The sequence below is a fragment of the Rhea americana genome, unplaced genomic scaffold, assembly GCF_003343005.1.
Source record: "Rhea americana isolate MKP2758 unplaced genomic scaffold, rheAme1 scaffold_9, whole genome shotgun sequence".
Classification (NCBI taxonomy): domain Eukaryota; kingdom Metazoa; phylum Chordata; class Aves; order Rheiformes; family Rheidae; genus Rhea; species Rhea americana.
The window spans coordinates 5824346-5840408 of NW_028187088.1; the positions used below are offsets into that span (position 1 = coordinate 5824346).

The 16063-nt window shown below is 47.8% G+C and overlaps 1 protein-coding gene across 1 annotated transcript; it reads left to right on the forward strand.

Annotated features, from left to right (window-relative positions):
* Positions 1-36: 36 nt before the first annotated feature.
* Positions 37-9724, forward strand: HDHD5 (haloacid dehalogenase like hydrolase domain containing 5; the record flags this gene model as incomplete). Its single annotated transcript, XM_085324123.1, has 7 exons — positions 37-261; positions 1199-1311; positions 2792-2885; positions 3389-3422; positions 3891-4065; positions 4385-4573; positions 5173-9724. Coding segments are annotated over 7 exons (1200 nt in total), but the record flags the coding sequence as incomplete, so codon positions are not given.
* Positions 9725-16063: the final 6339 nt, after the last annotated feature.

A 16063-nucleotide genomic window follows, 5' to 3' on the forward strand; every position in this document is an offset into this window, starting at 1 on the left:
GGGAGGGGGAGGAAAGGGGCTGCCGGGCCGCGGTGACCGTGCCCTCCGCTCGCCTTGCAGCCGCCGGCCTTCGGCTTCCTCTTCGACATCGACGGGGTGCTGGTGCGGGGCAGCCAGGTGATCCCCGCCGCCCGCGACGCCTTCCGCGCCCTCTCCGACGCCGGCGGGCGGCTCCGGGTGCCCGTCGTCTTCCTCACCAACGCCGGCAACTGCCTGAGGAAGGCCAAGGCCGAAGAGCTGTCACGGGCTCTGGGGCTGCAGGTAACTGCCCGGCCTCGCACCCACCTGCCCGCCCGCTGCGGGCGGGAAACACAGCGCGGACGCCGCGAGGTATCGCCTAGGGCAGGGTCACCCCCAGCGCGGGGAGACGGGGGAAGAAACCCGTCCCCACCACCGTTTCGCTCTGCGTCGCAGCGCTGGGCGTTGAGCTGGCCGAGGACGCCGGCTGTGCCCCGCAGCCGGGAGGTCGCCCAGATGTGCCCATGCCGGGCTTTCCCATGGGGAGGAGGGGGGAAGCTCTCACACTGGGGTGAAATAAGTCCAAGTGATTGAGAAACTGCTTTTTCACAGCACCTTGAATTTGAATTTGTGTATCTGTACTTTGAACAGGAGCATCAAGAGGAGGAGGGAGCCTTCCCAGCACGGCTTTCTGGGGAGGGCTTAAGGGCGAGGAAACTTTGACCTTCATAGTACAAACAGATTTGAAACTTCAGTCAAAATAAGCTGGCTTCCGGTTGCTGAGCCTGGGTCCACTAGGGGTGGGGAATATAAATTTGTTCCTCGGAGCTAAATAAATAATGAAGAAAAACGTATATGTTTTTAGGCCAGCTTGGCCTGGCAAGGGGGCTACAGAAAGAGGGCTCTAGCAGGAGCACACAGGAGTAGGAAGCCCTGCCTTGATCTACCCTTGCTCCCGTCAGGACTTGTGCAGAGGCACTGCTGAGTGAAGGAGAGAGAATCCTGTTCGGATGCAGTCTGAGTGTGTCTGTGTGGCTGTCGGCTGGAGCTGGGTCCATGGCAGATCCCACTAAATGRCTAGCTCTGCTTTGGTATGACCTATTAATTGACAAGGACAACAGGGATGGGCGGAGGAAGGCAGCAACGTGGCGAAAGGGAAGCGGCCTGGCTGCTGAACACTGCATGGAGAAGGGCAAATCTTCCACGTTTTTCACCCGAGCACCTTTCCTCCGTTCTGCAGGTGTCTCCAGAGCAGGTGATCCTGTCCCACAGCCCCCTGCGGCTCTTCAGTCAGTTCCACCAGAAGTGTGTGCTAGTGGCGGGCCAGGGACCTGTGGAGGAGAACGCCCGGAAGTATCCTTTGCTACAGTTGTCTTGCAGCTGGCTGCTCTTCCCGCTGTAGCCTCCCAACTAAACACTGCTCTTCCAACCCTGCCTGTACCCAGAGCATTTGCTCAGTCAGCTTGCAGGAGGGCAAGGAAACGGGAAGGCCACTGGTCTTATGGGGAGGGACCCTTATGGAGAGGCTCAAGTGCAGGCACTTGTCATTTGCCTTTATCTTCTGTCTTTCCTTGGTCTGCCTTTTACTCCTCACATTGATTAGCTCTTCTGTGAGCTGCACTGCTATTCTTCCTGGTGGGATCTCACCTGCAGGCTTTGAATCTCTTCTCTTTTGGGATAGTACTATGCTCCTACCTAGTCTTTAGAGGCAAACTAAATTACAGATTACAGCCAACCCTCCACAATTAAGATTTCTCCCAGGAACGTGATTTTAAGCAAATGCYTGTAAAAGCAGAATGCCAAGGTGCAGGGCTGTGGTTTAACAGAGAATCAATCCCACATGCATATTCCCGTGTTGGGCAGAGTGCAAAGCAGGTCTGGCATAGTCTACTTCTACAAGCAGGAAAGAACCACCTGCACTGTTTGTGACATCCCAACCTATGTGTCTGCTCACCGTTTCAGCCTGTTGGCTTATTGCTTAGGTGTCTTTTGAGTTTCTCCTCATTTTCACAGTGCCATTCCCTTTTCTAGGGCCTTTGAAGATATATCGCTTTTAGTGCCAGGGTTAACTCTGTAAAGAGGACCTCATCCAGACCTGTTGCTGTTCACTTAGCTTCTCTGAAGCTGTGGGCTTGGGTCACTGTTCTGTCTTTCCAGTAGCATCTTTGAGTCGGCTTAATGGGTCTGGCAGAGAGCAACATAAACAGGAAAACAGAACAATAGACCCTCCCCTTGTGTATGAGCACATGCACACGCTTACTCATACACACCCACACAGAGTCACACCTTGTACTTTCATTTGAATGCACTTGGTACAAAGTCTTGGCCTGTTCTTGCCTTTCCCCAGAGCAAGTAGAGGAAGCTAATGGCAAGTAATCCTGCAAACAAGTATGGTTCAGCCTTCCCTTGCCTTGGTTTGTCAGCATGCACTGTTTTCTTGTCCCCAGGCAAGCTAATCCAGAGCTTTACTGATTCTACTTCAGTCCAGAMGCTTGGCCAGCCCTCTGCACTGCCCCAGTACCAGAATCCTGGTCTTAAAAGGTCTCCCAAAGCACATCCGTTCTGCCCTGGAGCAATCTCTTTTCTTGACCTACCACCAGAGGCTGYTAATGACAAAGTAAATCCCTCCAGTCTTTTCGACCTTTAGGACCACCTTTAAGTTGATACATAACATACATTTTGACTGAAAACAATGAAATTAACCAATTATCAGGTGTAAGTAACAGCTCTGCTACTGGGGCTTGTGTTTCTTAACCTTGTAGATGTCTTTGCAAATAATTTCTTTTTTTTTAAAGAAATAACCTCTCTATCTTTCCTTGATGATCTGCAATAGCTTGGGGTTCAAACATGTGGTCACCATAGAGGCACTGAGGAAGGCATTTCCCCTGTTGGACATGGTGGATCAAAGTCGGAGGCCAAAGGAGCTGGTAATTTCCTGATATGTCAGTAGAACGAGTGGTCTACTGTGTTACAGCTTATAGCACAGTGGGAAGAAGCTGCAAAGACACAGAGCAGCTGTGCCTTTGGCTAGACCTTCTCTAGCGAGAGCCTGGGATTGGTACCAAGTAGCCAGAATCTCCTGTGCTTTCCAGTGTTGGCTCCTGTTGAAAGGGCAGTAACTTTGCCCTCTTCTTTCTCCTGCATGCCATGGCTGTGTTTCATTGCAGTTCCTTGCAGTGACTGACAAGATAGTTTGGTTGACCTCTTCAGGTCTGAGAGACAGGAATGCAAGATCTGTGAAATCCAATCTGGGTGGGGGGGGGAGGGGTAAAAAGAATCTTTTTTGGGATTCAGAGTAGTCTGACAGGGGCTTTATCCTACCTTTTCATGGGTCAACCCTAGCAGTGTCAGAGGAAACATTTTTGTTTCTGCTTTGAAGAGGGCATTAGCTTTTACATTAATAACTCAGCCTTCTATTTTTTTCTGGCAGCCTCCTCCAACCACTGACTTCCCCACTATAGAAGGTAAGCAGTGGCCTTTGTTTACGTGTGAACAGCAAGCAGAAATAACAGGCGAGCAAGCTGGGATAGGAGCTAATAATGTGCTGTCAGCTCAGCAGTATCCACAGGCAGCTTATTGAGAGGATACAGTTTGGAGGCAGTCTAGCTGCACTTGCGCAGCATGAAGCACAAGCTGATAAGACTGAAGCCAACTCCTCTCTGTACCACACTCCCAACACCTGGAAGCAGTGGTGAACGCAGCAGAGTCCTATGCAAACCAGAGCCTGCTACTAGCTGTGCTGTTATTGTAGCAGTATTAGCCAGGGCATCCCACCAGAGGGAACAAAGTGAAGGGTGGATGGCTCTTTTATTCCTTCAGGATGGCTACTTTATTTCTTCTGGAAAAGTGCAGTATGGCAGACATTATGCTTCTGCTAATAGGTCCTGTACTTGTGTGCTGTGAGTGTCCAAGCGTTTCTCGAAATATTTCAGGGGTGATTCTGTTTGGGGAGCCGGTCAGGTGGGAGACAAGTCTACAACTTATTATTGATGTACTCTTGAGCAATGGGAACCCTGGGGCAGAGCTGGAAGATATACCGTATCCTCATCTGCCTGTTCTCGCCTGCAACATGGATCTTCTGTGGATGGCTGAAGCCAAGATGCCCAGGTGAAAAACATGTCTGATATTTATTTTAGCCTAGTTCATACAGCTTTCCTACAGATCTTTTCTTACACAGTATGTTTCTTCAGTGCAAGAACCTGACATTATGGCATTGTTAGCACTAGAGACACTAAAACTGTCTGAGAAACAAAAACTAAAACTTAAAAGATACAAAAGGCAAATCACTTCCTGTGTAGGTGTGTGGGTAGATACAGTGTCCAAACCAGGTGATACCCTGGTTGCAGCAGATGGCCCTCCCCGCAGAGGGGTGTTTGCCATGCAAGTGGCATGACTGAGGGCACTGATGACTTCCTTTTCGGAGCAGGTTTGGCCATGGCACTTTCCTTCTCTGCTTGGAGAACATCTACAAGAAAGTGACAGGCCGTGAGCTGAAGTACGAGGCCTTGATTGGCAAACCCAGCACAGTCACCTACCGCTATGCTGAATACCTGATAAAACAGCAGGCTGAGAAACAAGGCTGGAAGTCTCCCATCCGACGCCTCTATGCAATTGGGTAAGAGACCATCTTTCCTGCTTGCTTCCTTAGGGAGTTGTATTCTGGATTTTTTAAAGTTTTTTATTTTATTTTTTTTAATGGGAATTGCTAAAATGAACACCAAAATCATCAAGTCATTGCTGGTGTCTCTTGTCCTAGAACAAAGGTTTGCTAGATCTTTGCACCCTATGCTTCTAATAATTAGAAGGGCACCGTCAGCTGAGGAAAGCTCTTGCTGCAGGATGCATGTGACATGACTGGATTAAAGAAAAAGATAGAAGACCCAGATCTAGTACCATTAGCTGATTTGGCTAAACACTCTGGGGTCATAACGGTTGCATTACAGTAACGACAGAACCTGCTGAGTGCTTTGGGTGTGTCTTTTTCCCTTTGAAAAAAAACATTTGTGAAGCATGTGTCCTTTACCACAGCTGAACAGGACACATCATTGTGTCCTACACATCCCCTACTGGTCCAGTCTAGGGGATACTCTTGACATTAGCAAGTGTCCTGTGCCCCTTCCTCTCTCAGTGCTGCCTTAATCCCAATATGTCAGAGCCAGAACTTGATGTATGGGTTAGTTTCTCATTTCTGTTTCATACTGTGGCCTTATCCAGGGATAATCCCATGTCCGATATCTATGGGGCAAACCTCTACAACAGCTACCTCAAGTCAGCTCACCAGAACCAGGTCCAGGCTGGGGTGAAGAGGAGCCCACTGGCAGCTAGTCCCCAAACTGAAGAGAAACTTGAGCAAAGGAAGGACTGCAACATTTCAATGGAGAGCTGTGAGTCGATTCTGGTCTGCACCGGGGTCTACCGCCACAATACAGATGTTCTCAATAACCCAGAGGAATGTGTGCCGGAGACTGTGTTCCACGGGCATCGGGACTTCTGCTTTGACCCCAGCCTGGTGGAGGCATCTTACGTAGTACCGGATGTAAATGACGCTGTGCAACTTGCTTTCAAGAAGGAAAACTGGAGCTAGGAATAAGACAGGTGTGCCGCAAAGATCTACAGTCAGGGGTTTCCAGTAGTGGAAAGGGGAGAAGGGGAGAACAGGGGAAGACCAGGAGTGATCTAGTCTAGCCAACATGAAAGAAAACTCCTTTAAACACCCCTTGTTTGTACTGATACTCTTCTGCAATCCTGACAGCTGCCAGCAGGCTTTCAACTGTGAACTTAACATTGCTACAATCACAAATTGAACCATAATGGGAATTACGGGATATAATGAGAAGGCCTGTCCCAGCAGTCCAGTTTTGTTCTGCCGGGGTTCCTTCTCTTGCACCCTTTGTGCACAGGAATCAGACGAACCTACTCTCCTCTTTGCAATGTATTTGAGGATGAAGCTCTTCCCTGAGCAAAGAGGCACCATCAGCCAACATACCATACGTACAACGTACCATTCATCCAGTTTGTGATGTGAGCAGCCCAGAAGCTCTGCTATGGTGGCACTCTGCCAAGGGAAGGCTTTAACTCTTTACACTCTCCTTCAGTGAATAAGTGCCTATGGACTTAAAAAAAAAATCTACTTGCTTGGGGATTTGGCACTGTGTCACTGTCAGTCTGAAACAAAATCCCATTTTGTAGCCCTCCAGCAGTTAAGGTGGGGGCAGGCCCCCTGAAAGGAAGCAGCAGTTGCCAGAGCAGTTTGCTGCAGGGCCAAAGGAAAAGTTGTATTATTCCCTCCCCACTATTTAGCATTCTRTGAGTACTTCTGCCTTTTGCAGCCAGCCTTAGGAGTCAGCAGCTGGCTCTCAATAGCAGAGGGAAACACCTCAGTGTCTGAATTTCCAGAGGTGTCTTTKCCCAGAACTCAGCATTGCAGCAAGAGGCTGTTCCTGCGCCCAGCCTGGCCCCAGCTGTTGCAAAGGGCAGCCCCCTGCTCCGGTTGGCCCAGTTTCCACAGGGAGGCCACTGAGAACGAGGGCTGGCTAGYACGAGTTGCAGCTCACCTTTGCTTCTTCCTTGTACTTAGGGGTCGAAAGAGCCAAGATCGTACCCAAGCCCCAACCCCCAGTCTTGATCTATAGGAGCTCAAGTCAGTCTGTCCTTTGCTGCCATCTTTCCTCTCACCCCCATGTGGTTTGCATCTCAGGGATATCCCATATGGTCTGATACTTTCCCCAATAGGGTCCCTGTTCCCTCTCCTTCCTGCAGCCTGGAGGTGGAACCTACTAACGTGCATTAGTTGCTGGGGTCTTGCTGCCCAGGACTATATCCATACCCCTAACAGCATACRCCTTCTGTTGCCTCTCTTTCCCTAGTGCCGACTAGTCAGAGAAAGTTCACAGCTTGTATCTCCTTAGTCCTAAAAAGTTAAGTAAACATTACTTGAGAATCTTTATGTGAAAGATTGGCTCAGGAAGGGATTTCTTAATTGCAGACGAGCATCATGATTTAAAAACATAAGCCAATCTGCGTAAGCAACAGAAAGCCTTTGGAGCCAACACACTGAATCATATTCGTAGTTATACCCTACTTGCCCCTTTTAGAGATTAAAATTCAGTCTGAGGTGCCTCCACTTCCCTCCTTCCCATTTTACCAGGCAGCTGCATATACAGGGTACAAACAAGATATACTGCACAGAAGTCTGTGGTGTTCTCAATTAAAATCTCAGCATCCACACGCACAGACATTCTGTGTCGGCAGCTCTCTCTGTTCCTCTTCCGATACTGCTGTATCTTGCTAGGAACGTCACACTGCAGAGGGGGCTCTTTGCTTACATTATGCCGGGTTCTGTGCCCTGAGGGGGCTGGTGCTCTGTCAGTGACCGAGACAAAGAGTTCCTTCTCTGTTCCCTAACAGGGCAAGTTCTTTCTCTCCCTTATATTCCGAACAGAAGCAGAAAAATACTTCTGGGTGCACTCCCCTCCTATGAAATCTGTAATGGGAAGCAGTCTCTTCCTCACTTAGCACTAGTTGGGGCTCTTCTTTGTCTCATCAGGACAAAAATCACTTGGCTGCTTCTAAGAGAAGCTGTGATGCGAGGAACACAGTCTTAAATTTTAATTCTTTGTCTTTCACTGGAGAGAAAAAGAAATGATTGTTTAACCTTCTTGTACAAAAGCTCATTTCCAGTTCCCAGAAGAATAAGTACAGAGGTTGACTTTGTGTTTAACATGGAGAAGGTCTTTTAACTTTCAGAGCATCTCCAGAGTCAGAAATGTGCTCTAGACCCAGTGTGCGAGGCCTGATATTGGAGCCCCAAATCCCATTTATTCTTAGACTCACTCTGGTGTCTCTCAACCTCACTTCCACAGGTGACATCCAGCAGCAGGAAGAGGAATGCTCCTTTTCTGAGCAATATCTGCTAGCTTTGGTGATTAGCTGGTGACTTCATTAGGATTAACTGGAAACTGTCTTCTAGGCCATAGGCAACAGGGAGCCTCGCTGCTGGCCGTGCCTTCCATTTGGGTAGGTACTTATCTGCAGAAATACTAAGGTTTGTCCATCTGTGTGTGCAGTGGCCTTTGGTAGAGCTCTTTCTTGTGATGTGTTAAGATCATGGTGCCCGTTGCTTAAAGGCAGGATGCTGCTGAGACAGTGTTCCCAGGGGCTGCAGTGCTGTCAAACCCTCTGTCCTGAGTTGAGTCAGGCGCTCTGGCTGCCATTTCTGATAACTGTGGTAGCTTTGTGGAAGGAATGTGCAGAGAAATTTTGAGAGATCGCAGGCGGTTTTGTAATTTCATATCAACATGCACAGCCCACCTCAGCCAGAAGTGAGGTAAGTAGCAAGGAGGAGATAGGGCCTCCTCCAAAAAGGGAACAGTTTTGCATTTGCATGGAGAATGAGCCAGGCAGCTCCATCTCTAGAACAGTAGTGAAGATGAACTGACTGACATGAATCTGCTTTGGATTCCAAATCTGCTTTTAGCTTCAGTTTTGGTGGGGTAGGAGGAGGTTAGCATGTTAKTGTTGAAACAGTGCTCTGGGAGTCTTTAAAATGCATAGGAGGAGCTTTAGTGATTAAAGAAGCTTCACTTTTAAGTTGAATCTGGGGAGAAGGGAGAAGAAAGCTAGAAGAATTTCCTATCCTTTCCCCTATTCTTGCCAAGTAATGCTGCATGCAGGGCTCTGCTCGGTCTGTGCATTGATAAGTCAAATGAGCTACCTTTGGTCTGAGCCACAAAGAGAACTTGTCCCTCTTCCTCTGCTCAGCTCCTTGAAATGGTACACTTTGTCTGAGTCACTTCCAAGGAACTGTGTGGGCACAGTGAGTGGGGTAGGAATTTGGGATCTCCAGCTGCTGATACTGACCTGGTTATAGAAGATTTCTACAGTGAGAAGCACTTGCCAGATACCTGTTCCATGAGTTTTGTGGTAGAACACTGTGCAGGCTGCTGGCCGATCTGCAGATCTGTATCTATCTGTGGATGGGTGCCTGTTAATAATAGAATTTGATAAAGTCCTTCCTCTTGCTTTGTTTTCTGGAATTAGCTTTAAGTGTGGCTGGAACATAACCCTTCCTTTGGCTCACGTATTACACAGATGTGGTATTTTAGATACCATATTTCTGTTTTCCAGTAAGCATACTTCTATGCACATTATTGAACRTAGTAATCAGAAGAGGGGATTTCACTTGCCAATGTAATCCTGTAACATTTTTATATGGTGCATTGCCCTGTTGCAACAAATGTTATGAAGACCTGATCCTAACAGCTCTGTGTGCTGCAGATGGATGAGTTTTGGTCAAGCCCTAAAGGAGTAAGTAGTGAGRTGAGACAACCGAGAACAGCACAGAGTAACTGCAGGATGGATAAGTTATTTTGGACCTGAAGCAGAGCTTCTATGTCTTGCAATAAAGGACAAAATGTGGTTTTGAAAAGGGTGGCCAGAGAAGATGATTCCCTTATTCTACAGGACACAAACAACTTGTAGCCTGCCATTCAGGGAGTGGTGTAACACTACTGTGCCCTTTCTTCCGATCCTATTGCTGGTATGTCTTTTTTATCTGATAAATGGGTAATTTGGGTTTCAGATTATATCGTGTGCATTGTAACAGGGTGATTATGTAKCGTAGATAGAAATCACAAGCTCTGATAGTTCTAGCTTTCGTGTTAAGTTCTACCCAGTTCCAGAGCTGCTCCTTTGAACTAGCACATATGAAAAAAATAACAAAAGAGGATTTCTGTGAAATAAATTTTAACATGCTGTGTGTACTGTATCATGAGTATTGTCCTGGCCTTTTTCATGCCTTTGTCTTAGAAAATAACCAGGACAAATTCTGTCTTGTCTTCTGTTCATCAAGCCATTCTCAGGTTTTCTTTAGGGAGCCGCTCTGAAGGATACCCCTCCAGCAATTCTTTTGATGTGCCAAACTATCATTCCCTGTAAGCTCTGTATCTGCTRTACACAGGTGAGATAAATTAACTTTGACCATTCCCCCTTTAGTAGAGGAAAAAACATGACAGATCWCAAACTATGACATCCTTGCTGACTATTCAGTCATCAAGGCCTGTTTTTCTACTGCATACRCTCCCTACCCTCGCTCCCCCCAACCCCCACTAAGTAGCTTAAGCTATTTTTTGGTAAGTTTGGGAATGCCACTTGTATGTAATACACTTTCAGGGAAGGCATTTAGTTGTGACCTTGCACAAGCAGTTTTTTGTAATGACTACTTCTACAGTGTAGGGAAGCCAAAAACTAGGTATCACCAATTCAACCTGCTATTGCAGAGAGAGAACAAGCCTAAGGGCATACGAAAACCATCCTTACCATTAGCTTACTAGCTGTTGTGTAAAACCATTAGTGATCATAAAAGAAGCCCAACTTGTCTGACAGGAGCCATGCTCTGGTACCTTTTGGAAAATATGAGTGGAGTTATAGAGACAGATAGTAACTGACAGAAACTCTCGCAGTAGAGCCAAGAGCTTCCACTGACTTCAGCAAATGAAAAATTTGAGATCCTACCAGGTGAAAATCTTCAGCTTTAGTGACCTAGAAACAGTCAGTGCGCAATATTTTACTTGCCTTGAAGAGCCACACAGAAATACTTAAACGAAATGAAGGGTGCAATGAAACACTGATGAAGGAACAGCTTAAACAAGAGGGGCCGAGGGACTGCTGCCAGGCAAGTCTGGGGGAGCACCTTCCGGAGGAAGTGCTGAAAARTGCTTAGTTTGTAGATGATGATGGATCTCAAACACAAGCAGTTACCGGCTCACCCTGGTACTGATGTGGGCTCTTCAGGGGCATACCCAAACCCACCCTCTACGGAGTGTTGCTAGCATCAATTATAAAGGCACTAGTCCTTTGGACGAGTATGGATTTATGTACCCACAGGGACGATACGGTGAAAATAACGCACGTAAGACCCTTATGGATCCAGTCTGAAGCACTTCATAAACCCACACAAGCAGGACCAAAACTAGGAGCCAAGCTGTTCTGTCACAAAAATATTTCTCTCTAGTTCACTATAAAAAAAAAAAAAAAAAAAAAAAAATTATTTTTCCTTTCAGTCTGTTCAGCTATCAAGATCTTTTTATTTTCCATTTTCTTCACCTAAGGTCAGTTCCAGTACACACTATGTGCCAAGGCTGGATAAACACAAAATATTAAGAACAACCCCTAAAGCCACTATGCACCTGAAACCTGTGCCCCACTACAATAAGCATGAAAAAAAAAAGAAAAAAACTCTGCATTTTACATCAGTATCAGTCTTTGAACTGAAATTTGTTTATAAGTAATAGGTTGTTAAACACTCATATCCTTTTGAAGGATACATATATTCCCCAAAATCAGGATTCTCAATCAGCAGTTTAGTTACAAAGACTTTGCATTCAGAGGTAAACTGAGGCATCTTTGAATTTTCGGTACTGGCCAGGTGAGACTGCTCTACGCCTGTTTGTATCTTCCACCCTGGACATTTTAATAGATTAAATAACCATGTTACAAAGTGTGCATCAGAGAATCCCAGAGCCTTCCCATCCCACACAAAATGCATTTTAAGTATGGTTAGAGCAGATTACACTAATTCAAACTTACTGAAATCAGCTTTGCCTSTTCTCGCTCCCTCCCACTGCTGCCAGTTTCTGACAGCTTACTGCAGGGTATAATCAGGGTTTTAGCTTCTGGTCTTTTCTTCTGGCATATTTTTGTCTCTTTCTTTCTTTTTTTTTCTCCCTTCCTCTCAAGAAATAGAGTCATTATTTTGTTTCCTCTTGAGTTCTGGCCTCAAGAATTTTTGCCTTTCCCCCAGCAGGGGTATTTTTGAGGACATTCTGCTTGTCTCCACTAGTACAGAAAACTAGAAATGGTAGCATTTTAGGTAGTCACTATGACTATTTCATAAAACCTTGTTCTCCACTGCTAGCCTTTAAACACATGCATATGCACAARCACACATAAATATATAAAAAGGCCAGAAAAATGGCTTTGGAGTCGCTGTAGAGTAGAAGCTATCTATAGTTTAGCCTTTYAGTGTTTTAACAGTAATGATTAAGCACTAACACCTCCAAGGACTGCATATTGCGTTAAATAACTAGATCATGTGGGAGACATCAGCTTGTCATATTTCATCCTACAGCATGCTACAAAAAGCTCTTGAGTGCCTTCTCAAGCAGAAGRTATTTCTCCCCCTACCTCCATTTTAAAACACAGGCACAATTTCTGCTTCCTTCCACTCTTTTCTTATTCGCACCTGTTTGTTCAGGTTTTCTTCTCCCTGTGGCACTCTGCTGGCCTAGAGAAGCATCGGGTCTGAAAGCCCACGCTCAGCCCAAGGAAGCCTTTGGCTCCTGCTCTCCATCCCAGTGCTCCCCCCACATAGCTCCCCTTGCTCAAAGGCTGCCAGATCCCCTCCCCAGTTACCTCTAGCACAGGGGCCTCCTCAGCAGCAATCCTACCATCCCTGGAGAACATTTCCATGCAGCTCCTCTTGCCCTGCTCACCAAGTACCAGCCCAGCACAGCCATATTCCCAGGGGCAGCAAGGTGCTAACCCCATGCAGACCCACTTAGCACCCAGTTCTCCCCACAGGTGCCTCACTTACTATACTTCCCCCTGGGCTGCCTTAGCTGCTTCACCTGGCCAGCATGTCGGAGCCCGTTTTCCCCAGGAGGGCAGTCCAGCTGCAGGGCTGGCAATGAGACTGCTCATYCCTCTCAAAACTCCAGGGACTCTGTCCAATTGCACTTACCCCAACAGGTGGGACAGAGTCCAGTCCACCAAGAAACACAGTCAAATGTCTGTGAAGCAAGCCTCTAGCTCKAAAGGAGAGAAGATGTGAGCAGACTTCTAGGGCAGCTAAATGAACGCGTCCTACAGCATCCATGCACGAGGAAACACACTGTGCCACAAACCCTGGGCAGGAAAGCCAGCAAGGCAAAGCAAGTGCTGCCTGTGGCCCATGTAGCACAAGGAACAGCCCTATTTGTATGAAGACTGTTGTCCTGAGGGGCCCAGATGGACGATCTGTTTTCACTCCGGGTCCTGTTGTCCCTTGAAAAGTTTTCTTGTAGTAACAGATAAATGGGTTAGAAGCAAGACCAGTTTAGCCAGTTCTCAGGACTGACAGGTCTCTGTTGCATTAATGATGTCAGTGACCCAAATGTTGGCTTACCTTGAGAAGGATACCCTCTAAATGATGACCAGGATTCAGTCCAGAAGACTATGATTTTACCCTCTACCCTAGATCACGTGTTTACACTGCCATCTAACCTAGTCTTTATGGAGAAACCAAATGATAGAAGCACAGTCTGTATTATTTGCAGCCTGTTGTTGCTGCTCAGACTGACCTGCAGCCATCCTGAGCTGACTGAATCACAGGGGCATTGGGCAAACTCTTGACCTCAGCCAAGGAAAAGGGGCACTAGGCTGTGCTTGAGCCTGAAACAGGATGTGGACAATGGACATCCTCTCTGGCCATAGTCTCGAGACTCATCCTCCTCGTATAACAGCAAATACCTGACCGAGCCCTGAGCAGCGCGTTTGTCCAGTTGTACAAAAAATATAAACARAGAAATTCTTTGGCCATAGTGGTCTTCTTTGGCAGGCAAGTCTGTATTTGGTATCAAAGAGAGAAAGCCTGGTAGGCTGAACAMCAGTGCTCAGCAGCAAAGTCCAGGCACAGGGATTTTGTCTCCAAAACAGTTCACACGTCTTGAAAGGTCTCGAGAGCAAAACAAACTCCTCATAGTGCATTTGGTAAGGCAAGGAGAGGTGGTTCACTGCTCACTGTCTTTTTACATCTTGAATTACCTTAGGTGCAGTCAGCTCAGCAGAAAATGTGATTATATTGCTTCTGTCACTTAATAGCTAGCAATTTTCATGTGCTGGGTGGCAGTGGGCTGGCACTACACCCTGGCAATGCAGAGGGAAAAGTTTGGCCAACATCACTACGAAAGCAACAACGTGGAAACASCACTGAGGCATTGATATGGGCTGCAGAGAGACAGGAGCTGCTGAGGGAAAGGACAGTCTCAGGCCTCTGGCAACGTGGCAGAGGTGACACCGCAGCCGTGACACCCAAGCTATGCGCCTCGGCAGGGGCCACCGAGCCAAATACAGGGCATCTCTGCACGGCGCTCTCTGCAACCTGCCAGGAGAAAGCCTCAGCCCCGCCACTGCCAGGCAGACACACGCTGGCAAAWGACTGGTGACAGATCTCTTGGAACTCACCTGATTTTAAACTTGTGAGYGCTGGTCACACGTCACAGTTACAAGGCTGGTGGTGCCTCCCACTGCATCCTGGTCCCTCTGCGAGCATCTTTGTAGGTGTCATGACCAYTTTGCATTGGGTTTCTTGTGACATGCTGTAGTGCCTGACCACAAAGTGAAGTATTTTTATTCACTAATTGGCAGGGGAATTAGAGAGAAATGCTTCTTAAACAGCAAGACAGTGCACGCATGGACCTAAGCATTGAAAAACAATGTGAATGTAGCAGAAAGCACATGTTCCCCCCCCCCCCTTCTAGATTTAACCCAGCCATGCAGGCAATAGCTGCAGAGATGCAGCAGCATGGGCTTTAAAACAGGATGAAACCCAGCGTGGGAGACCATGGGAATGCCTGTGGGCTGCTGGCGTGATTTAGGAGTTGAGTACTATGGTGCCCAAGTAACTAGATTAAAGTCTGCTTGGCTTCCTATTATTATTTTGCCCCCCCCTTTTTTGCTGTTCTGTGTTTAGAAAACAGATTTATCTGTGGTCCTACTCTGATCTCCATTAACAGACTAATACTTTTGCTGTGACTCGTCTTATTCTTCCCCTGCTTGCTATGTGCCTAAAGAAGTCTCCACATGCCAGCCCACCCTGAAGCTCCTCCCTCCCCTTCTCAGTTTTTTCTTTGTTTCAGGTTCATGAAGCCTCCTGGTACCCCAGGCTGATTTCTGCTTGTTGTCAGGAGCATCCACGGGCATTTACTGACACAGGCCTCCCCAGGGAGGCTGCACCAGCGCTTGTATAGTAGGCTGTTGTCACTGCCCTTGTGGATGTCCTTTCTTGGTCCTCAACAGCTGGGGCTTTCTCAGCCCAGTGTGTTGATTAGCCTACGCCCTCAAAAGTCTTGTTGTTTTGGATATTTATYAGCAATTGTAATTTATACAGACTTTTGTGGATGCAGCTTATGTAGAAGGCTTCACTTCATGGTCTGGCAGCACTGGGCTTATCACTGACARGTGTGCTTAGGAGTGGAGCTGCTGTGGCTGCTGAGCACCAAACCACTTAGCGACGTGGTGTGTCCAGTCATCATTGCTGATGCTGAGCCCATTTCCTGGACATCATTGCTGGTGGTCCAGCAAAGGCCCAGAGCAGTGATTTCAGTAGAGGTAGGAACCTTACTGCTATTTGCATCAATTTAAAGCAGCTGCCCCATGAAGGCCAGCTGGGCAGAGCACTCAGCACGTGGCTTGGCTGAAYTCAGGAAACCTATAGGGTAAATAAGACTTACTTTGATGTGCAATTACTTACACCAACTCGAAAGTATGGGCAGCTGCATGTCCAGCTCCATGGATGGGGAGCCCCAAGCTAGAGCTTGAGCACAGGCCCAGTGCCAGGCCTCTGCCCTCATCGCGGTTAGCCCAGAGAGATCTGGGAACACAGTGCTGTTAAAGCACTTCTGACTTTCTGGAGTTACCCATGCAGAAGCCTGAATATGTTTGTGTATAGGGAGGGCACTTGGTACAGGTGGAGGCTTTTGTGCTRCACTGCAGTTCTTTTGGAGCTGATGACATGGGGGAACCTTGCTGCCTTTTCGGCTTTGCTGGGAACCTGGCAGCAAATGTGTACGGGACCCTCCGGCTCTGCCTGCGCTGAGCCTYGCAGGCAGCATGGCCCAGGGTCTGCGCTGTGACTCTTCAGGTGCCCCGAGCCCCTGCCCTGGGCTGGCGCTGGGGGTCCCCGCTCGCCTCCAGCGCGGAGCCCCCACACCTGGCTCCGTTCAGATTTGGGGGGCAGGTGCCAGCCTGCTCTGCCCCCCACCTCCGGTTACGGCTCCCGGGGCGCTCCTGGGGCCCGCCCCACCGCAGCCTCTGGGGGAGGGAGCCTTCCGCCCCCTCCCCCACATCC